Source organism: Petaurus breviceps, unplaced genomic scaffold, assembly GCF_028583685.1.
Source record: "Petaurus breviceps papuanus isolate PSGF00001 unplaced genomic scaffold, PetGlider_PUasm1.0 126, whole genome shotgun sequence".
Classification (NCBI taxonomy): Eukaryota; Metazoa; Chordata; class Mammalia; order Diprotodontia; family Petauridae; genus Petaurus; species Petaurus breviceps.
In genome coordinates this window covers 1,604,706-1,628,328 of record NW_027185655.1, presented here as the reverse complement: position 1 = coordinate 1,628,328, position 23,623 = coordinate 1,604,706, and the positions used below count along the sequence as shown (strand labels likewise).

Sequence of the window (23,623 nt, the reverse complement as noted above, 5' to 3'; positions counted from 1 at the left end):
AGGTCCCAGCCCAAACCTCATTTGGTCATGATTTGGGTTTTGATGGCTTAGGGGAAGGGTAAATAGCCATGGTTTCCATTCTGGCCAGAACCCCTGAGGGTCTTTCCCTCCTCGTTTGCCAGGATGCTTCCCTCCTTCTAGGCCATTTAGTCTCATCTGATCCCATGGATTCACCTATCATCTCCCCGCTTATGGTTCTGATTTGTGGAGCCCTAATCTCTCTTCTGCATCATCTTGAACCTATAGGACATTTAGAACTGCCTGTCTCATCAACATCTTCAAACTTGTTTTTTCTCTTAAACCTTCCCCTTTTCCTAACCGTCATTGTCGTGGGCACTACCATTCTGCCAAGTCACAAGGCTCACAGTTCTCCCCTTCCACCCGTTCCATCCATGTTTCAAGCCAACTGATCTTTCTAAAGCATCTCTCTGGCCACATCACACTCCTCCCCCCCCCCCAATTCAATAAACTCTAGTGGCTTGAAATTATATCCCAGCATCAAATATAAAATTCTATTTGGCTCTTTTTACAAATTACTGCATGATGCAGACCTCCCTGCTGTTCCATGCTCTCCATCTCCCAAGAAGCCTTCCCTGAGATTCCCTGCATCTTGATTGTACAGGACTGTGGTGTCTCTTCCCATTGAGCTGGGAGCTCTGGAGAGCACAGGCTGGTTTTTTGGGTTGTGGCCTTTCTTGGTCCTGAGTGCTAGGTTGGTTGGCACATAACTGCTTACTCATCTGACTTGTTCAAACTGCTCTCCTTATTTAGCTGCTCAAACCTCGATTCTGTGGCTTCCCTGAACTCAACCTACTCCTTTATTAATTAGTTCCACAAGTTTCCCAAATTTTTTTCTTTAAAAGATCAGAGTTCTTTTGACTGTAACTCTCTTGAAGGCAAGAGAGGGAAATAGATCTATTTCTAAGACTCATCATTTTCTCAGTTCACCTACAACCATGAACACTGGCACTACCAAACCTCGTAACGCTAGCATAGAGATACAGGGGAAAGTTATTTTTCCAGAGGGGTGGTGGTGGTGGTGGTGGGAGGGACTGTAGGTAGGGGCACTTCTAGTTTTCCTAGATGGGATTCTCTTTGATTACTGGCCCCTCTTTACAAAGGGTTCAGTGCAACAGGTAGAACACCAACGAAGAAACAAAACCACACTTTTAAAAAGGCTTTTATTATACAGTATAAACAGTTAGGAAAATCATATTAATTTGAAAGTTATAGTATTAATTCCATACTCCAAACAAGAAAGCACCACATTTTACAATTACATGAATAAGAAATAACTGAAAACTGTATACATTAAAATGGTCTTTTCACTAGTAGATAATCATGAAATTCAGAAGCCAAATTTTCTTTACCAAAGGTCTAAATGTGAATTTCTAGCACTACATATTGACAAAGCTGATCTTCATTGTGGCAGAAAAGGATAAAATAGCATGGTAGCAGAAAAGACAAGGCGGGATACTTCCTGGGTGAGTAACACATAAAGGTTAACACTGGTTTCTTGGCATTCATCTGTCTAGTTATAAATATGGGAATATTCTTATAACTTCAGGAGTACTTTTTCAAGTAAGAAAACCCCATTAACACTGTTCTAAAAAAGTAATGTTAGCTCCTGGAAGGAAATTTTTTTTTTTTAGAGATTATTTAGTTATGTGGAAAATCTGTTGGACTTTCTTTCATGTAAGTAATAAAAATATGCAATTTTATTTTTCATGCAAAATTCATTAGCAGATAAATAAGTGAGCACAGGAAAAAAATTTATGGCTAGGGAATAAATTTTATATTTTAAGTGAAATAAATGAGGAAATGAAGCAAATCATTTTACCAATCAGGAAGTATACACATTTTTAAAAGCTATTAAATAAAAACCCTTGAATTCACATTTCACTAAAGCCAATCTTCCAAAAGAATTCAATTACTGAATAACACTGCATATGAAAATAAGATAAGACTATTAACCACTGGATAGTAAACACATTGTCTCCAAAAGATATTTCTGTAGAAGAACTATAATTAACACATCTCTGTAGCAGGGTAAACTTCTTCAGGTTTTGTTTTCTGCTCCCAAAACTCACTGGTAATTAAGCAATTTTGTGATTCTTGTTTACTGGCATGTTGCAGAATTCAAAATGAAAGTATTTTTAAACTGTAAAGGCACATAGTCAATCAAATATTCTCACAAGGCTGAGAACTCCTGTTTTAATTTATAGTCTGTAGTTCTCAAGGTACTTTTCAAAACAAAGCCAACCCCCAGGAATTGGGGTAAATGTCCTAAAAATATCCCTGAAACTTAAGTAATATTTCTTGGAAGCTTCTCTATTTTAGCTTTATGTTTAAGATAAGCATAAAAAGAAACCACTACCAAAACATATGCACATTAAGAAGCCATTTCTTCAATTTAAAAAGTTACTTATTTGATCACACTGATCTTTATAAAACAACACTAAAATTCAAACTCTGAACTTAACAAATTACCTAATTTGGTATTTTCTATAAGTGAAGTCAAAACAAAACCTCATAGGACCATTAAAAACAAATTACAAAGTGGGAATATAGGTCTTAGTTTAAATTACAGGCACTGAACAAATAGAAATCAAGTACATTTCAGGAATTATACACCACTCAAATTTCTGTAAGGGTATTCTTAAATGAAATGTATTAAAATATTTGGCAACAACTAAAAAGTCATTCTCTGAAAAAGAAAACACTAATGACATAGCATTTGGGTATAAAATACATCCACTGTGCCAAATTTCCTATCGTCTTCCTAAATCTTGGCTTCGGGAAAGGTTTAATAATCATCATTATCAGGGTGACATGAAAGAATGACACTTGGTTGAGATTTAAGCCCAGAGACACTATCTGGCTCGCCCACCCTCCCACTGGCACAAGTTTGTGATTAGTAAAGCAATACTGATTGAATCCGTTTCTTATGGAATTTGAACATGTTTTTCACAAATCACAAGTATGGTTCAAAGTTAACAATCCTATAAATGAGGTTACCAACTTCAACAAAGAACAAAGGGTGAATCCAAATGTTTTTGGAAATTCATACAATAAAAGCAGGAGTATTAAATAGAGAAATTTAATTTCATTGGTTCTTTTTATATTGTCATTGGATATTCTATGAACTAATTCATTTAATTAGAATTAAACTTATATAAACACTACACAAAACCATCTGTATTTGTTAATATTTTAGCAAGTTTCCTGTTAAAAATGATTCAAATATATTAGAAACATGTAGCTGGTTGATCTTCAAAATTGAAATGCTGCCTAAGTTCATAATTTCCAGATGCTGTAGTTTGCTTGGTCTTCACACAAGAACACTGGATGAAAATGCCTGGTGTGAGAACCTTCAACATGGTAATCATCCTACTTATGCTCAGTAAGCGTATTTACGGAGAAAACGTTCAAATGCATCATAGATGGCTTGCCTAAAATGGAGTAAATGAAAAAACAAGCAATCAACATAACATTAGGCTGTACAGGCACTGTGTTGATTAACAAAAAAAAGCTCAACTGCTTCCCAAATAAGGCAAGGTTCATCAACCCAGAATTCCCTCCTATCTAAGGAGTCACACCAGAACCAGGATGAGTGCAGGGTTAGAACCCTGGAAATGAGTCACTACTATTGCAAGAAATTATGTAGCGGCAACACTGTATGCTACGTCACGACAGGAGGTGAATTAGTTCTGCTGTCCTTTTATCTTGGAACACTCTTTTGTGGCTGTGCCCAAGTGACAATCATGATCATGATGTTGTGTCCTCTATACCAAGTGATCCAAGCTGACTTCATGCATTAAAAAATGGCTCCCCAGGTCACTAGAAATCTAAATTCCCAGCAACCTAAAACCAAAAGGTCAAGTTATCTGTATTAGCTTAATGAAGTGTTTGATTAGGAAATTAATCCAATCTTGTAGAATTTCATTAAAAACATGTTTAACTTTATTTGTGGTACATCCACAAACACATAAAAAACACACTCTATGTGTGTGTGAGATGCTCCACTCTTACATGCTAAGAGCCTGGAGATCTGTTTCCCAAGGGGATGCTCCACCAATGGAGAATGGCTGCTATGTAAACAGGACGGAATGCTCCTGTGCTACGTATGAGCTGATATCATGAAAGATACAAGGGACAGCTCCAGAGACACGTGCCAGACTTGTATGAACTAACGCCAAGCAAATGAGCGGAATCAGGAGAACAACTTACACAGTACCGTCAACTGCCAAGATAACCAAGTGTGAGATCTCCCCCCACTACACCTCCAGAGGGCTCACAATGCACATGGGAACTTTGTTCTTCTCACTCTGAACATGCCTAATGTGGAAATCTGTTCTGCATGTCCCCAGAGTGGTAATGGGTTTTGCATTTCTTGCCTTTTCAATGTGTAAGAGAGGGAAAGAATTTGGAAATGAAAAAAAAAAAACGAACAAAAAAGATTTATTTCCCGATTATATATGTTTATGTGACTACTTGTTTTTGCTGACATTATTCTTTTTTTTTAAAGCAACTGGGGTTAAGTAACTTGCCCAAGGTTTCATGGCCAGTTTTTGTGTGTGTGTGTGTGTGTGTGTGTGTGGGTGTTAAGTATCTGAGGCCAGAACTGATCCTGGGTCCTCCCGACTCCCGGGTGGCGCTCACGGCGCCACCTGGCCACCCTGACATTATTTATTTATTTTGCTTTTTGGAGGGGGGAAGGCAGGGCAATTGGGCTTAAGTGACTTGCCCAAGGTCACACAGCTAGTGTTAAGTGTCTGAAGTCACATTCGAACTCAGGTCCTCCTAACTCCAGGGTCAGTGCTCTATTCACTGTGCCACCTACCTGCCCCTTTTTGTTGACATTATAAGAAAAAAATTTTGTTTAAAAATACAAACACGTTAACTGAATTCCTTTCTCATACCACTCCTTTCCTCAGTCCGTCCGCTCAGAAAAGGACCTCCCTGACACCCTTTGGTGAGAACACGAGGACAAGGCACTGGCCAAAGCTCCCTCTACACACCCCTTCTCTCCAAGGCCAATGTCTCCAGGGAGCTCCTTAATACAGGGGCTGTTTCATTCTCCTCCTTATATGCCCAGTACCTGCTTTCACTCTTACCTTGCACCGTAAAATCTCCCCTTACATCTCAATTAAGCACTTGCCATTTAGAATTTTAGGTCATGCATTACACTGTGAACATCCTCAGATGGCATTATGACTTTTTATAAAAGAGTACAAAAACCAGTGCTGCTCAGGCAAAACCAGGAAGTCCCAGAAGGCACTCCGACCGCCAGGACCTTGGGCTGCTCTCTAACTCCCTGTCCTGTGCCCTCCAGGCTGCCTCTGAACCGCACATAAACACTGGCCCACAGCTTAGCGTTTCCAAGTGGACAAGTCTGCCACCTACTGGTGCAGGCGTGGAAGTGGAGATTCTAAGAGGGCGACTCTACCACCAGGCGCCAAAGGATGAATGGGCACATACGTGCCAACCACCGGCAACAGTCACAAAGCAGAGACAGCTGACGTTTCAGCAGTGCGGGGAGATGGAGCCAGGCCAGGGCACCCCCCACGCCCCTCCTGGGCATTCTCTTGGCCGCTTGCCTCTGCCCCCACCCCTGCAGACAAGGGTGATGGCACTAGGCCTTTCCATCCGTCCTGGTTCTCTCCCATCACCTCCAGGAGCCTGGCCGGTGCTCAGCCTGCCTTTCCTTGTCCCTGACACCTTCTGCTTCCGTGATGAATTGTCCAGGCTGCACGCTAGTTGGAACGATGCCTTTTCCTTCCCTCTCCCTTGTGGGCGTCCGGCGGCTTTCATCCTTTAACCCTGCTCCCCAGAGCCCCAACAGGCAGTTTAGCAGAAGCATCTACAACGGGCCCAGAACGCAGCACTTACCTGCTAGCGACCTAACTGCCTAGACCTGGGATAAACTCTTACCTTCAAACTCTGTTTCAATATCACCGGTTTCCTCTGAATTCCTAAGCGTTCTGTTTTTGGTGTTCACAAGCACAAGTCTGAGAAGGGGTCTCCAGGCTTCAGCAGACCTGTCTGTAGGCAGGGGGTGACCCTAGTCTTTACATGCCTCAGTGTCTCATCTGTAAAATGGGGGACGCCCTGGAGAAGGACACGGCCAGCCACACCAGCGTCTGCCCAGACAGCAGCTTCTGTGTTCACAGATCCCCGGCCTCTGGACTCAAAACACACACCACCTGCAGTATTTAAAATTACTGGACCTTCAGGCCGGCACTGAAGGGCCGCCACAATCGATCTCGCCTTTCCAGTGCAATCTAGCACTATTCTTTCAGCCAACACCAACATGCCACTCTCGTCCTAAACTTCCCTGTTCTGTGAATTCACACAGGCCTTCATCCTCTTATCAGATACTGCCCCCTTCAGCTCTGCCTGCCAAAAAGCTCACACCCCTCGGTTCTGAAGAGGACCAGTGGCACCACCAGTGGTCCTGCCTCGAGCATGAATCAGATTTCAGTAAGGCAGGGCTGCATGAGGCCACCAGTCTCTCACTCTCTCCCAGAGTCACTGAAGTCCAGTGGCAGGACAAGAGTCAGGACACTGGTGATGGCCTGGGATGCTGTGGATGCCCTTGGCATATTCGATGTCTGACCATGCTCTAAGGTCCATAGATCCTGTGTTAACCACCCTCACATACACTGAACAAACGGTTCTCCCCTGCCTGTTCTGCTGGGGCTGATGCCCCCTCACTCACCCATGGGTCTGAGGCCTGTCGGTTGCCCTCAGCCTGGTGAGATGGCAGTGCAGGGATGTGGCCACTGTGCCCGCTATAGCCTCTGGGGGCCACGGGTGAGAGCTGGGTGAAGGTGCCACCACAGTGGATGAGGAGTCCTGAATGGGGTCCGCAGCCCTCACCCCGGACGGCCATACATCCTCCAGGGCTTTCCCTGCTTCCTCAAGTTTCTCCTGTTCCTTTTCTTTATCTGTGCCGCATCCCTCCTAGGAGGCTGTGAGCTGCCTGAGGGCAGGGTTGTGCCGTCGCTCCAGGCTTCTTTTGGACATTGTTCAGGACAATTTCCAGTCCTCTCCCAGTTACTGGCCACTGGACATTCTCTAGTTCAGAGGTTCTTAATCTTTCCTGTGTCTCAGACCCCTATGGCAGCCTGGTGAAGTCCATGAATAAATATTCTCAGAATAACACACAGGTTACAAAGGAAACTCATTATATGATGCAAATGTAAAAAATATTGGAAAAGCAACTTCACGGATCCCACATTAAGAATTCTTACTCTAGTTTCTTGACGTTAACTCCTGCAATGGAGTGTTGGGCCTGATCACAATACTGAGGTTGGTCCGACCAGAAAGCATCGAGTACAGATGAGCTGCTACCGCCTTAGTTCTGGACGGGATACTCACTCATCTCACTCAACAGCATGTTCTTTCTTCCCCCAACTCACCTATCACAATAGACTTGCAATCAACTAAAAGCCCTCAGTCTTTTCCACAAAAACTATGCAAAATGACTAAGTGCAAAGAATTTTTTAAAAAGTCCTTATCATGGGCAGTTTCACAAGCCGGGACCCAAACTTCCCCCGTCAATCTTCTGGATTATTCATCCTCACTGGCTTCTGTCCTGTTTCCTCCCCTCACGGCCAAAATCCTGGAGTGTTTCTACACTGGTCTTCCATTTGCTTTCCTCTCTTCTGACCTCCTCATTCAACTGAAGCTGCTCTCTGCAGGGACACCTGACTCCTTCACTGCCCAATCTGGCACTTCCTTCTCCCTTCTGGCCCCTCCGGCCACCCTCTCAGTCTCTGGCATTGCTCATCACTCCCTTCTCTCTCCAGGGTCTCAGGACAGCCCTCCATGCTGGCTCTCTTCCTCCAGGTCACACTCCCAACTATGGCTGCCCCTCAAGGCTCTTGGCTGGGTCCTGCTCTCTGCTCTGTCCGGGCCATTTCACTTATCTCTTCACCTCCTCCGTGGCCCCACTGTTGTCTCTAAGCAGATGATTCTCAGATCTAGACACGCAACTCTAACCTCTCCCCTCAGCCAGAGACAAGGACATCTTGAACCAAATGCCCTGTCGACATCTCAAACTCGTATGTCTGACACAATCACTATCTTTATCCCCCAACCAGGGACTCCTGCACGGCTGACGGCTGCCCCCCTCACCTTGCCTTCTTGTCTCCCTATCCTCTCTCGGGCTGCTGCCTTCCCTCCGGTCTAGTCTGTGTGCCCCCAGGCCATCACAGATCACCTCCCCATTAGAATGGGGGCAGGGCCTGGTGTCTGTGCTTCTCTCTCAATCTCTGGCACTCAGCACGGTGCCTGACACACCTATTAAGGGCCAACTTTTTCATCCAATGTATCTACGACTTCCACAGACATGCTCTGATTTGCAAATGTGACAAGTAGGCTATTTTATGTCTTCATTTAAATCACTGAAAAGATGTTGGGAAAAAAAATAAGCCTAGAGACTAAGATCCCAGAGGTTTGCCACTAGAAACTTCATCTTCCAAGAGTGAAAGGAAAGGGGCGGCCAGGTAGCACAGCGAGTAAGAGCACCGGCTCCAGTGTTGAGAAGACCTGGAGATCGAATCCCGGGCTCAGACACTCAGCACTACACCCAGAAATAACTGGCCGTGTAACCTTGAGCAAGTTACTTAACCCTGATTGCTTAAAAAAAAAAAAAGAGTGAAAGGAAAACGAAGGACAAAGAAGAACAGGAAGGAGCAGGCCCTAGAAAGTCACACACAACAAGAATCTTATTTATGCTGGTTAAGGAAGGAAAAAACCTATTTAGCTTAAGCACCTCACCTGAAGAGTCCTTGTTTGAAAAGATAAGCACTAATATGGCCCCCTTCTAGGTATCGAACTTCACATCCAGGCCAAATTTCTTGAAGGCTTCGAACTCCCGTCCGGGGAATATAGGCATCTTCTTTGGCTTGAACCACTATAATCAGACTTGGATCGACTGGAACTATGTATAGGATAAAAACAATTCAAAAGCATGTTTATTCGAGAGTGTGAACATAAGAATTAAATACTGACTATGTGAATGGTATGAAAAACTAAAATACCCTAATGTTATGAAACTGTTTCAAATTCAAACAATAAAAAGATCATTTTAATTACATGAAACTGAAAAGCTCCTCATAAGCCAAATCAATGCAAACAAAATGGGAAGGCAGACAATCAAACTAGAAAAAAAATCTTTGCTTCAAATACCTTTGTTAAGAGTTGGTAACTAACAGAAGTCATTCTCCAACAGAAAAGTAGTCAAATGAAGGCTTGTGTCAGGAGAAGGGCATACACAAGCACGCTGGTCCAACCATTCTAGAAAACGGTTTGGAATTATGTGAAGAATACGGCTCAAACGTTATGTACCCTGGGGCCCTGAAACTTCACACAGAGCGTCTAGGGAGCTCAGCACTTGGAATTAACAAGACCACGTCTGAATCCAGCTTAGCTGTGTCAGCCTGGCCAAGTCCTCCCACCTCTTTCTCACGGGGATAACATCTGCCTCCTAGGGATGTTGTAAGGAACAGAAGAGACACGTACAGGGCTCTGCAAACATTAAGGCCCTACAGAAAGCCATTTTCTTCATCAGCATCCAAAGGTCCTAAATATGCACCAAAATATTTAAAGCAGCAACAGCAGCGGGATCCTGCTTCCCCTTGAAGAGCTTTCAAATACTTGAAGAATTTTATCTTCCCCCACCATCCCCCCTTTAATAACATTTAACATGTCATTCCATACATGCTCCCCAGATTCTGATATTTTCATAAGCAAATATTTCCCAAACTAATTAATCTAAATTATAGAATGTTTGGAGGTTGTTGATAAGTAAAATATGCTACAGTCTTTAAAATATATAGTACATCTGCACACTGGAAAAACCTAGATTTCAAGAGAAAATCAGTACCTGAAAAATTTGCTACATGAGTACATTCGTCCATGACGCCTTTCATAAACATTAAAGACTCCTTTTGTAGAGTGCTCCTTCCTTTTTCTTCACTGAACTGGTGGTTTGATCGACTTACAGAGCTACCATCACTGCTTTTCTTGGTGGACAGTGTCTGATTCACAGACTGAATCTTAGAGACGTCTTCCATCACAAGGCCTTCCGATGTGGCACTGAGAGAGGCCTTATCAGCGTTATGACACTGAGCAGATTTCACGCACAATGACTCACCAATGTCTAGGTTCAAAGTTCTGGGAGTCAGATCAAAATTAGCCAGGTTGTCCACACTAGTAGGGAAATGTTTCACAAAGTCTTGTCCCATTTTAAAAGAATCTGTCTGAAGAGTTGAAAGGGGAAGAAGAGAGAGAAAATAGGAGAAATGAGAACATATCCTTAAGGAGGTTACCTTTATTAAGATGTCTTATCTATCACCTATGCTTAAAAAAAGATACGAGGCTAAAAGAATTAATTAAAATCAAACAACTTCCAAATGATGGCACTGAGAACAAGGATTGACATTTTTAGTCCAAAAAGCTGCATTCACTTATGCCATGCTTGCTGCTGGAGTTTCAAAAAACAGAGACAGAAACACCTTAGTCGTCTCCTAGACCCAAATGCAACCCAGATTATATGGCTAGTTCTACCACAAATGTTTCTATACACATGACTTTTAAGATAAGCCACTTTCACAAGCTGAAATACCCAGGAAGAATCAATAATAATTTTTTTTAATGAAGTAAGTTTTTCAAGTATGATTAATGCTTATGGATCTGGAAATATCAAAGTTTGGAAATATTTGTTTCTGGCACGAAAGAGGTAACTAAAATTGCAGCAATAACTGGCTACAGAGACACAGTGACTGGATCTCGTTGGGTGACCTTTTGGGAGGACTTGGACAAGGCATGCACAGACAAGGTAGGCACAGACAGGCTGCAACCTGTCCCATTAGTGGGAACTTATGAATCAATAAGATCACAGATATCCTGAAGTATTTTTAAACTTAAAAAAAAAAAAAACATTTTCCCCACTGTAAATGACCAGAAAAATGTTACTGATGATGGAGACGAGAGTAACACTAAAAGCATGTTCTATAATATCTACTGTGTATCAGGTGCTATGCCAAGCACTTTACAAATATTCCTATTTGAGCCACACAACAAGTCTGGGTGGAGGTGACATATCATTCCCCTTTTACAGCTGGGGGAATTGAAGCAAACAGAAGTCAAGCGACTCGCCCTGGGTCACACTAAGTGCCTGAAATCAGATTTGAACTCTGGTCTTCCTGATGCCAGGACCACCCTCTCTCCGGTGAGCCACCAGCTGCTTGCCACAGGTAACTTTACAGGACATACCCTCTCTAATACTCCCCAAGAGTTACTCATAGGCAATACTCCTAAGAGACAAATGCAACAGAGGCAAGTCTGAGAAAAAGTGGATTTAACTAAATATCCTCTTCAGTTCGCCAAAGTTCACGGGCTTCCATGACCAATTCTTTGGTAGGCTGTGAGATCTGAAGATGGCCACAGTTTTGGGGTTGAGACGTTACAGTGATTCTGTCCCATTGCTGTCCTTCCCCTGCTGAGTAAAGACTCAGGGGGTGGTGGAAGAGAAGAGGCCTAACATCTGGAGCCCAAGGATCTGGTGCAAATCCCAGCTAGGTTATACCTCAACAAGAAGAATTTATGTCTCATTCTTTGTTTAACAGACATTGTCAACGAGAGCACTTAAAACAACCCGACATACAAGCCTGTCCCTGAGAAATTAGCACCTAATTACTGCTCCTCGCACAAACCACTCCATCTCACTACTACAGGCATTTCCACTGCCTTTCCCCCAAACCGAAATCTCTCCTCCTTCAACTTCATCTCTTGACTTCCTTCAAATTTCAGCTAAAATTCCACCTTCTCAAAGAAATCTTTTCCCATTCTCGCTTAAAGCTAGGGTCTTTTCACTGGTGATGATCCCCAGTTTATTTTGTACACACATATCTTCTTTGCATGTTCCCTCCTACATTAGACTAACAGCCCCTTAAGAGCTGGGAGGGTTTTATCTAAGGCACAGAGCAAGAGCTTAATAGACGCTTCCTGATGTGAGTAGGGAATTTAAGTCAATTCCCTTTTATTACCTCCTATGTTATGGTAAGTTTATATTTATAGGATACTAAGAGAAAAGAATATTCATTTATAGTAGTGTAAAAGAAGAAAATTCTGAATGTAGAATTAAAAATGTACAACAAGTTACCATGTCAACCATGTTTGACAGCTATCTTAAGAGTCTCTGTAATTCTGAAATGAAATGTGTTCCAAGGAAATTTAAAATATTTATTTAGAATATACTATTGTGGAAGAAAAACAGAGGATTCTATGTTTATTTGGTCAATGTCTCTAAAAGAAATAATTATTCATTATCTCCAAGCACTGATCGCAAGAGAGGGAGAACTAGAAGGTGGAGCTGGGCACTTTCTCTGACCTGACTCATTTCCATTTACAATTTTCTAATGCTTATAAACAAAGACAAAATTGAGGTTCCTTTTAGAAATGGATTAGGACTTTGATCAAAGGAAGAAACCAAGGATTTCAGAGCCACATTTCTAGGAATTTGACTGAATATTTATTGATGAAGGTTTTTCTCTCTCAGGTGAGACCAAAGGACATTAAAGTAAGGAACGACTTAATATGCTTCTACATTATTAGTACAACAGTTCTGTCCGACTTACAAAAATGTCCAAGACTCAATTAGGGCATTTAGACTACGTCATCAAACAGGCATCCACAGATACCTGAAGGGAAGAAACCAGGAACTTCATCAAACTAGTTCCACGCCTTCCTTTTGGAAAGCACAGGCAACGTGGTGCAGGGAACAGATGGCTCCCAACCGATTTAGGAGAGAAGGGGGAACACGTCCGTGTCCCTGGCAAGTGAGTGAGAGAGCTGCCTTTGAGGCAGTGAGAGTACAGGCACTTGTTTAGCATTTTTTCCTAAGACCTAGGTGGGAGCAGTCAGAAGAAACAAAGGAGGACCAAATATAAATTTACCTTCTCAATCCAGGCAAGAAAATGTGATACTTCTTGGTGAGTAAAAGATTCTTAGAGGTTTCTCCAAAAGATCTTTACAAAGATATTAGTTAATGAGGTTAATTTACTTATCACCCTCCAGGCACAAACCAAGACATGTTTTTAATCGAATTTCTGGGCTTTAGGCTATCAGAGAGGGCCTTTTCTGATTTCTAAAACCTCGCCTAAGGTCCTGCTCTGGCAAGGCCTAACTCTGTCTCTGTCAGCAGAAAACAAGCTACAGTGGGTGCTGCCAAGTTCAGGATCAGTGATAAAAGTCCATGTCAGCTCTCTAGGGCAGGGAGCTAAAGCCAGAGGAGAGGCTCATCAGCAGGTCAGCATCGGGGCGATGAATTTTCCAGCCACAGACACTCTGGAAGATGACTTGCTAAGTGAGAAGGCTTCAGTGTAACACAGAGGTGTCATAAAAACTGCAGACTGACATAAATAAACCCTATAACAGTCACAATTTGGAGACTTGAAGACCGATAAAAAAATCAATAATGTACATATTTATTACGTATTTATAGAGGCAGCTACAAGGTGCATTAGACAGAGCACTGGGCTCCAGCCTCAGACACTTGCTAGCTCTGTGACCCTGGACAAGTGACCTAACACTCTTTACCTCAGTTTCCTCATCTGTAAAGTGAGCTGGAGAAGGAAATGGCAAATCCCTCCAGTATCTTTACCAAGAAAACCCCAAACGGGGTCAGGAGAAGAGTCAGACATGACTGAAAATGACCAAACACCACTGTTATCTGAAGTTGCCTAAAGGCTGCATTTGGTACCAAAAGCAGTAAACTCCAGGTCAAAGACAAAATACAGCAAGTAGCCAGAAAGAAAGAATTCAAGTACCAAGGAGTCAGTCCGGATCATACAAGATCTAGCAGTCACTAGGTCTACAATACAATAACAAAACCGTGCAGCAGGAAAGTGAGAGGTCTAAGAAAGGAGGTAAAAAACCCGTTATCCACAACAACAACAACAAAATTTTTAATGCATTTTCAAAGTTCTACTTCTTGTTTTAAAAAGCTGGCATGCTGGGGGGCAGCTAGATGGCACAGTGAACAGAGCACTGGCCTTGGAATCAAGAGGATCTGAGTTCAAATCCAGCTTCAGACACTTAACACTTACTAGCTGTATGACTTTAGGCAAATCACTTAACCCCAAGTGCCCTGCCTTCCCCCCTCCAAAGACTCCTCCCCTCCCAAACCTGGCATGCTTATTTCTGAAAGACAGGAAAGATGTCAGCAGGAGCCAATTTCTAGTTAAAGAGGCTATTTGTCCTTCCCCCCACTCTCTTGGCTCCTTGTTCAGGATCATAGCACTGAGAGTTGGAAGGGACCTTGGTGATTACCTGCTTCAACTCCCTCATGTTGCTGGTGTGAGGCCCAGAGAGGTCAAGAGACTTGCCTTACCTGTGTGAACTCAAGGTCACAAAAGTATTAACCAAGCCAAAATTCAACCTCAAATTTAGGGTCATTGCTATCATGCTGTCCTTCTGATAATACAGAGCTGATGTCTAACCAAAAAACTATTCCGGTACTAGGTACATAGCAGATGCCTAATAAATGACTTCCAAATCTGACCAGGACAAAAAGTTGATTCTCTGAGAAGAGAAAATTAAATGTACTGATTTTTATCAAAGAGATTTAATGGGAGTGTTTTCATAAAAGAAAGAAAAACCTGACACTTGAATTTGTCCTTAAACACCAAGTATTTAAGGAATAAGTCAATCATTTTCTATTATCTCACCTTTAAAAAATATAATCATAGAATTTAATGTTAGTGGTATTTTTCCTATTTCTAGACAGTAAGAAGATTGAAGTGTCCTATGAAGAAATCTGCATTTACTCTAACGAGCCCCCTGGAACCCAGAGATAGGAATACACTTACCCCACAATATTCAAGCATGTGAAAAATCTCTTCTTCATAAACTGTCTGTGTATAGTACTGTTTCTCCAGCTCCCTCCAATTGACTGACTTACTCAGCACACCCTAAAAGAACAATCACAATGAACGCTCATCCATGAAGGCCCCTTCATTCATTATCATTTCTATATATTTAAAGCTGACTAAACGTTAAACGCAGCAACATTACCGTAGTAAAGACTCCAGAAGCAGTTGACCAAGAAAGACAAGGAATTAGTGGCAAAGGTTTAGGCCAGTTGGTTACGGCTAATGAAGCCATCTGTAATAAGAATTACACAATCATATGAGGTTTTAAACAGGAGATCCTGAAATGAAAAAAGAAACTATTTCCAAGAAATACTCCTCGGTTAATTTTTAGTACTCTATTCCCCCACAGACTTTCCAGCGATTATATACTTGGTTCCTTTGTTCACTGATCCATTCACACATTTAATGAGAATCTACAAATTGTACATTACTGTGTTATCTGTTGTGGGGTAAACAAAAATAAAACTAACAGCCCCAAAAGATACTGTAACTTTGAGGAAGGGATTAAATTACTTATACCAATAATACAAAGTAGGAAGCAGAAAAAAGTACAGAATGTTACGGGAGTCCAAAGGACAAAGTAAAGGTCCTTCATGAAGGTAGCACTCAGGTTGGGACTGGAGGGTGACGAAAGTTTTGAGAAGTGAAGGGAGAGCAGGGAAGGAAGGATAGGTAGAGAAGACATTTCAATTAGATGAAACTGAAAGATAATTTGGCTAGAGACCAGCAGGCTGAGGAGGACTTGGGTTCAAGTGCTGCTACTGACCCATACTGGCTACATGACCCAGGGCAAGTCACTTGGCCTCTCAGCGTTCTAGGCAATGCTCTAAAATTACAAGTTGCAGAGAAGGTGCCAACTTGTATCACTAAAGGCAGGCTCCCCATCTGGGAGTTCTCTCTCTGCATGAAGAGCTATCTTCGCTAGAATGCCCTGTCTCTAGGCATCTATACTTCCAAATGTCTCTTCAAGGTAGCTGATCCTCTCAATGAAGTGAGAAGGCAGGTTAGATGTTAGAAAGCAAAGGCCAAGCTGAGAGGTGAGGGCTTAATTCAGAATATAAACAGAATCACCGAATATTTCTGAGCAGAGAAAGAGGTCTATTTTAGAAAGACTGTCACAAGTACATAAATTGGAATGGAAAGAGGTAGGGAAATCCCTGTTAGTAGGCTACTGCAATAGTCTAAGGGATGTATCTATCACAGCTTCAAAGGACTGCAAAAGTATTCTTCCTGCATCTCAGCAGAGAGTGTGGTGCAATACAGGTCCAACATTTCCAGATTTGGCTCACATACTGAATCGTCTTGTTTGAATGTAATCATTTGTTAGAAGGGAGGGTTTTATTGGGAGAAGAGGAATAGTTATTAAAAAGTGACAGTTACGTTTTAAAAGCATCAGTTAAAAAAATTTTAAACTCCTGGTATATCTCACACTTGCCAGAGTACTTAAAATAATAGAAGTGGAAAATAAACAAATGTTGGAGATTTGAGAAGAAGAACACTGTATACAGTAACAGGAATACTGACAGAATAACTGTGAACAACTAAGTTATTCTAAGATAAATGCCCAAATCAACTGCAAAAGACCTATGAAGGATGTGCTATCCACCTTCAGAGAAAAAACTGATAAATACAAGTATACACAGCATGGCTGTATAATACACACCCACCCACCTGTGTCAGATGGTGGCCTTCTCTTAGTGCACAGTGGGGAGGGAGGGAGACAGTGTAGGACTTACAATCTAACAATAAATAATTTAGTTTTTAAAAAAAGTCCAGGTGCTGATCTTTTTCCTTCTCTTATTTGGTTTTATGTCCTCTTGACCATTTTTCATTCCAGCTAGTACAATCCGTCCTTATAACCTGACTAATGTATAATGTGAAAGTATTTACAGATCCTATACTTGATTATATGCCGCCATGGGGGGGAGGGGGACAAAATGTAAAAACTCAAGGAATTGTGGAATTGAATCCTGTAAACTAAAAGGAAACAAATTAATTAAAATAAAAAAATAATTAAAAAAAAGTCCAGGTGCAGGGTAAAGAGGGCATTAAAACTAGGGTATATACACTGACTAAATAGCAAGGCTTATGTAAAACATTATTTCCCTAGCTCTGATAGTTTTCTCCTTTCTAATTTCAATGTGTAAGAGCTGTTCTGTTCACAATCAGTCTAAACAAAGTCTTGTTTCACCAGACTGCCAAAGAGGTGGTCCAAAAAAGGTAAAGAACTTTTATTGTTTTTAAAATTTTTTTTCCTGCTTTTGGGAGGGCATTGGGGTTAAGTGACTTGCCCAAGGTCACTCGGCTAGTTTTTGTGTTAAGTGTCTGAGGCTGGATTTGAACTCAGGTCCTCCTGACTCCAGGGCCAGACCTAGCTGCCCCACTTCTATTTTTAAAAAATATTTCCCCCCAATTACATGTAAAAACAATTTATAACATTTGTGGTTGTTTTTTTTTTTTAAAGTTCTCAGTTCCAAATTCTATTCCTCCATTCCTTTCTCTCCCCTCCCTGAGCCAGTATCTGATATGGGCTATATGTGTACAATCATGAAAAACATTCCATACTAGTCATTTTGTGCAAGAAGAAAGAGTATGATTCAGTCTGATTCAGACTTGCTGGAGGTGGACAGCGTTTTTCACTATGAGTCCTTTGGGACTGTCCTGGATCACCGTACTGCTGAAAATGGCCGAGTCATTTACACTCCTTCACTGTGTAATACTGCTGTTACTGTGCACAATGAAAACCTCTGTTCTGAAGGGAACATCTCCAACACATTTTTGACCTTACTATGAAGATACAGAATTTATGTTTATATTTAAATTGATTTTTAAGGTCACTTTCAACTTAACATGCCAAAGGTAGGTCTACAAATCAATGAAGATAATTTATGTAAGGACAAAAACTGCCAGACCATTTATTTAATAAATGGTGTAAGAGAAAAGGCCAAAAAGTTTACAGTGTGTTTCAAGATCTCTCAAACCGTGCTAAGAGAAGCTTACAGATCTTGGAATGATGGGATGGCCAACAGAATTTAAGACCTGGCTTTCTGGACCATGTGACTGAAGCACACCACTCTATTGTCCTCAATCTCAAGTCTCATCTACAAAATGAGTGGCTTAGTTCAGATGATTTCTACGTCTTCGCTAACTCTAAAATTCTATGACAAAGGCCAATCTTCTAGTTCCTCTAAGCATAATTATACCTCATATTTCAAAGACAGAAATATACAACATTTGACTTTTCCCAAGTCCAGGACTAGAAAATTGTTGACATTCTACTGTTTCTACACAACGACAAGCATTTTAGCAGGGAATAAAATGGCAAAATAAGCATGAAAGCAGCATCAGTGTCCAAAGTGGTTCTCCCTTCTACCATTCCAAATGCGTCTTAGTTGTGGACAAGCAAAAATAAGGCCACTGAGTAGAGAAGTTTTCATGTTGAAACCCGAAGCACCAAAGATCACTGTATACAACAGTGTCATGGCGGGCTCCAATGACTAAAAATTCAGAGAACATCTGTCAATGACTTCAGAGATTTATAACTTTCAACTGCTTCTAAGTACAGTTAATACTTTCAATACTCAGAAACAGCTTTGGTGCCAAACAGTAAACACTTATTTCGTCTCCATCACGACAATGAAAAGATATACGAATTCTCATTTGCTGACATGAGTAATCAACTGGATAGGTAAACAGATATTAGTAAAAAATGAAACTCTTTGACCTTCTAACTTTTTAAAAATGATCTTACTATTTCAGAGGGGCAGCCAGATGGTGCAGTGGATAGAGCAATGGGCCTACAGTCAAGGAAGACTTCTTCCTGAGTTCAAATCTGGCCTCTGACACTTCCTTGTTGTGTGACCCTGGGCAAGTCACTTAATCCTGTTTGCCTCAGTTTCCTCATCTGTAAAATGAGCTGGTGAAGGAAATGGCCAACCACTCTGTATCTCTGTCAAGAAGTCAGCCATGATTGAAATAAAACTGGAAACTTTCAGAACATGAATGAAACCCATGACCTGCATCTTGACAGAGAGGTGATGAAAACAAGATGTAGAATGAAGCATGCCTTTTTTCTTTTTGGACTTAGCCAACACAGGAATTTGTTTTGCGGGACTATGCAAATTTGTTTTAAGAATTTGTTTTCCTTTTTTGAGAGAAAGAAAAGTTATATATTCATCCTCCCAGCCATAGAGACATGGTCCTTGTAATTTCCATATACTATGTTATTTAATAAATTATCTCGGCACTGCTATAGCTTTGCTCTAACTGCACAATGGCTGGGGAAGGAGTTTTGCTGTATTATTTTTAAGATACCGCTTTACTCTTACTACCTGGACTTGCTCTTCTTTTTGGAGGGCCATTGGGGTTAAGTAATTTGCCCAAGGTTACACGGCTAGGCTTTTTTGTGTCCTCCTGACTCCGGGCCAGCGCTCTACTCACTGTGCCACCTAGCCACCCCGTTGACTTGCTCTTGTAGATTATACTAACTACCACTAAGAAAAAGGTCGAGGTCTCCCCCTGCATCGGGCCATCCCAGTCATCCTGACCTGCATCTTGTCACTGGACTCTGACGCCTGTGGAGGACAGTGAGGTGGACGACTGCCCAGCTCTGCCTCACCTAAATCCAATTCGTTTGAGGCCAGTGGTCCTGTTGGAGAACGAAGGACAAACAACAGCTACCACTAAGATAAAGAGACGCCATGATGTGCCAGATGGCACTGTTTGCTATCCCTCAAACATAGTAAGAATTTATCTAGTGCTTTCCATACGGCATCTCACTGGTTCCCTACAACTGCAGATCAGACGCTGTCGTCCCTATCTTGCGGATGAGGAAAGAGACGCCGTGTGACTTACGAGGATCACACAGCTACCGTAGGGGGGGTGTAAGGGGAGGCCTTCCTGACTCTGCTATAAAGGAATGGGGGGGAGGGGAAAGAAAGAAAGTGGATGCAGGTCACTTTTAAGCTGCTTCATTTTATGTTCCATTTAAATGGGCACCATGTGCTTCTTCTTTGTTTCTCTGCTTATTCTTTCAGTGTGTGTTCTAGGCAATAGTTTCGCAAGATGAGAAAATGCTTGGTGTAAATGATTTTGCCTCTTGACAATCTAGTGCTTTATTTGTTCAAAGCATTTGTCCATGTATTATCTCATTTGAGTCCTGCAGTAGCCAGCCCGGCCAGGCAGGTGCAACAAGCATGACGAAGGAATCCCCTTTTCCAGATGAGGAAATGAAGTGAAACAAAGGAGCAGAAAGACCGGCTGCCTGGGCAGTCAGGGGAAAAGCGAGGTTTCCTGCCCCCTGGGCCAGTCTTCCACAAATGCACTCGCACTCTAACGTGCGCCTTCCCATTTACCTAACTGTAGAACTGCCCTCCTTAAATGCGGCTATTGACTTTCAAGTACATACCCACTAAAAGGCTCTAAAAACACTTAATCATGTTTTAAAGACAACTTTCAAAAATTATAATCTCGAATTCCTTCTATGTGAATATTTTCTCTACCCATGCAAATCACAGCTCCCCTATGACATTCATCTTTGTAGAAACAATCAGCAAACGTATCAAGAATCATTTGGAGACTGTCTTTAGAAGTTTAGTAATGGAGTTGGCGATCATTTCCTGATGCTAAAACTTACTTCTCTAGACAAAATTTCAACTCCCAGACATTAGCATATGAGGTAATTATCCCCTAAGGATTTTAACTTACATATATAGCAAATGTCTATACTGTAAATTAGTATCGATTTTCCTTTGGGGAATAAGAAACAGCAATTCAAAGGGACTTCTTAGTGTAAAGTTAAGCCTAATTTTACTTAATCAATTATAGTAATAATTGAATAAGGTCATTAAGTTCATAACATAATGAAACAAATGAAAATAACATAAAGGCTTACATGTCCTCCCATGGATATTCCAGTCATCCCCAGAGGTCCATAACCCTCCCTCTCTAGCCAATGCAAGAGAGCTGCAGACTCTAGAACAAGGGCCCCTCCCATCACAAAGAGGTCAGACACATTTTTCAAGCTTGACCTTCTATTCTCAAAAAGAGAGAGAAAGAGAGAAGAAGGGGCTTATTTAACAAAATTACACTTCTGAAATATTGCATTTAACTAATTGAATGTTCTTAATTAATCAAATGAGATAATATATGTAAAAGGCTCTGCTGGCCTTAAAAGTGCTATATGCTAGATATTGCTATTACCATAGCCTGTACAGTGTAGAGAGCTAGCCTTGCAGCCAGAAAACCTGGGTCCAGTTCCCAACTCTGACATTAGCTTGTCTTACAGAACCAGCTCTGGTCACATGGACACGTACTAGGGACTGTCCTATTGTAAAGGGTATTTTTTGTCATTTAAATGTCCACCCTTTCCAATAAGAGAAATCAAAAAGTTATGTTGTTAACTTTTTGTTTTATTTGAAACAGGGATAAAATAATATCATACACAAAACAGCTCTGGCTGTAGTGGTCCAAGAGCTTACACTTTAAATTATCTCTCCCATGTCCTCTTTTGACTTGACATTTTATTTATTTTTTCTCAAGCAATTGGGGTTAAGTAACTTGCTCAAGGTTACACGGCCAGTTATTTCTGGGTGTGGTGCTGAGTATCTGAGCCTGGATTCAATCCCAGGTCATCCCAACACTGGAGCCGGTGCTCTTACTCACTGCGCCACCTGGCCACCCCTAAAGTAAGTGCCTTCAACAGGGGCATGATTTTTTTTTTTACTTTACATTTTAAAAGTCAAACTTGTTTCTGGCATGTCTATACCCCAAACCACATGGACTAAGTCCAGGACAGATCCGTAATATACGAAATTTCAAATTCCCACTCTAGTGAATAAGATTATAGCATGCTAAGATTCCAGTGTACAAATGTCTCAACTAATTTACTGATTTCCATCTTCACACTGCTTCAAATCTCAAATCCTTTATTGTGCACCACAGAATATATTCTTCAATCTTTAGTGTATTCATTTCCCATTCTTTTTTTTTAAAAAGCAATCGGGGTTAAGTAACTTGCTCAAGGTTACACGGCCAGTTATTTGTGTGGGTGCCAAGTATCTGAGGCTGTAACCAATCCCAGGTCTCCTGACGTTGGGGCCGGTGCTGTTACTCACTGCACCACCTGGTCGCCCCTTCCCATTCTCTTTTAATAATGAAAACTTTAAATTTGTCAACATCTGCTCTTAAAATTCATCACTACAAGAACAATTAATTAATCACACCCACTCCTATGACTTCTCTGTCCAAAACAATGCTCTTCATTCACTCATTCATTCATAAGATTCTTAATACAGATGAGATGAAATCCAGAAAAAGAATACTCTTTGGCAGGAAGGGCACTTTACTGCTCTCATGACAGTCTGTCATGTCTCTTGGCCCCTCCATCACAGGAAGCGTAAGGACTTTAAGCCACTCTGCTGTTCCTCACTAGCTAGAACTTTCCAGTGCTTCCCATCACGCAACCGTGTCGCAAAACAGAGTGATGAAAACAAAGAACAAACATTGTACTTACACTTGATCTTTGGGTTTCCTACAGCCATTTAAGAATGTAAGTCAAAGAAAAAGCTTAAAGAGAATTTAAATGAACTTAATGCCCTGAAAAATAGGCCCTTAAGTAAAGAGGCTTATCTACTAACTACCAAGAATTAACTTCAATCTGGGCATTATTACTCCCTAGTTGCTCTCCAGAAGCTCTGAATTTCCTCAACTCAAGTTTATTAAAGTTAGGAGTTGGCCAAACTTCACCTAGATATTCTGTGGAATAAATGCTAATGATATATATCAAGATGTTGAAATGCCCATTAAGCATTTTTTTTAAAATGTTAAGATAAAGTACACTAATAAAAAAATAGTAGAGTGAGATTTAAGCACTTCTTTTGCAATAACAAAACACTTTCAGAAATGTGGAAAGACTCTTATGTCAAAATGGAAAGCTAAGAAAGCAGAACTAGAAAAACTGGGCACATGATTATATAAAAATAAAACTGGATAGGAATGAAACATGGTAGAGACTTAGGAGTAATTAAAAAATTAGGATATTGGGGTGGCTAGGTGGCGCAGTGAACAGAGCACCAGCCTTGGAGTCAGGAGACCCTGAGTTCAAATGTGGCCTCAGACACTTAATACTTACTAGCCTTGTGACCTTGGGCAAGTTACTTAATCCCAACTGCCCTGCCTTCCACCCTCCAAAAAAGCAAAAAAAAAAAAAGTTAGGATATTTTGTGTTGAAACTATATCTTTTTGTTTATTTAAAACGTAACAAGTAGCAAAAACAACTTTAAAATGTTCTGCTAAAAGTTAATATTAAGTTTCTATTGAATCACTAAAGAATAAAAGAAAAGCTTTTACTTAAGGAGGAAAAAAATCCATCAATCTTTTAAAAACCTCTTCAGAACTGAAAATTAACCAAACAACGGTTTACTTGTTTTAAAGAGGCAGGTTATCATGTCCTTTCCATCAGAGAGTCCTGGAAAAACAGAAGATTCTTGGTCACTGAAAAAAGGATATAATAAGGGTTTTCTAACAACAAGGAAGCCATTCGAGCCTCTCTGATCATCGGGCGGGCCATCAGTGTTCTTCGTCTCCAGTAATGCTAGAGAAAGAAAACATGACATAAGAACAAAAGTGTCACACTCACAAGGAGGGCAAATGATGAAAACACTGCTGAGGACTCAGGA

General features: G+C 41.2%; 1 protein-coding gene across 5 annotated transcripts in view; it reads right to left on the bottom strand.

Annotated features, from left to right (window-relative positions):
- Nucleotides 1–1,164: 1,164 nt before the first annotated feature.
- The window catches only part of ABHD18 (abhydrolase domain containing 18), a 40,144-nt gene continuing 17,685 nt past the window's right edge, over nucleotides 1,165–23,623 (bottom strand). For 3 of the 5 annotated variants that reach the window (XM_069091211.1, XM_069091220.1, XM_069091230.1), the window contains 7 exons: nucleotides 23,423–23,538; nucleotides 20,839–20,974; nucleotides 15,088–15,177; nucleotides 14,883–14,984; nucleotides 9,896–10,271; nucleotides 8,788–8,950; nucleotides 1,165–3,452 (listed from right to left, as the gene is read on the bottom strand). In XM_069091211.1, the coding sequence (XP_068947312.1) occupies nucleotides 3,401–3,452; nucleotides 8,788–8,950; nucleotides 9,896–10,271; nucleotides 14,883–14,984; nucleotides 15,088–15,177; nucleotides 20,839–20,974; nucleotides 23,423–23,538 (1,035 nt within the window). In that variant the 3' untranslated portion in view covers nucleotides 1,165–3,400. Of the gene's footprint in view, nucleotides 3,453–8,787; nucleotides 8,951–9,895; nucleotides 10,272–14,882; nucleotides 14,985–15,087; nucleotides 15,178–20,838; nucleotides 20,978–22,458; nucleotides 23,539–23,623 lie in introns of those variants that run through there. The other 2 variants (XM_069091249.1, XM_069091239.1) reach the window with 2 other exon arrangements.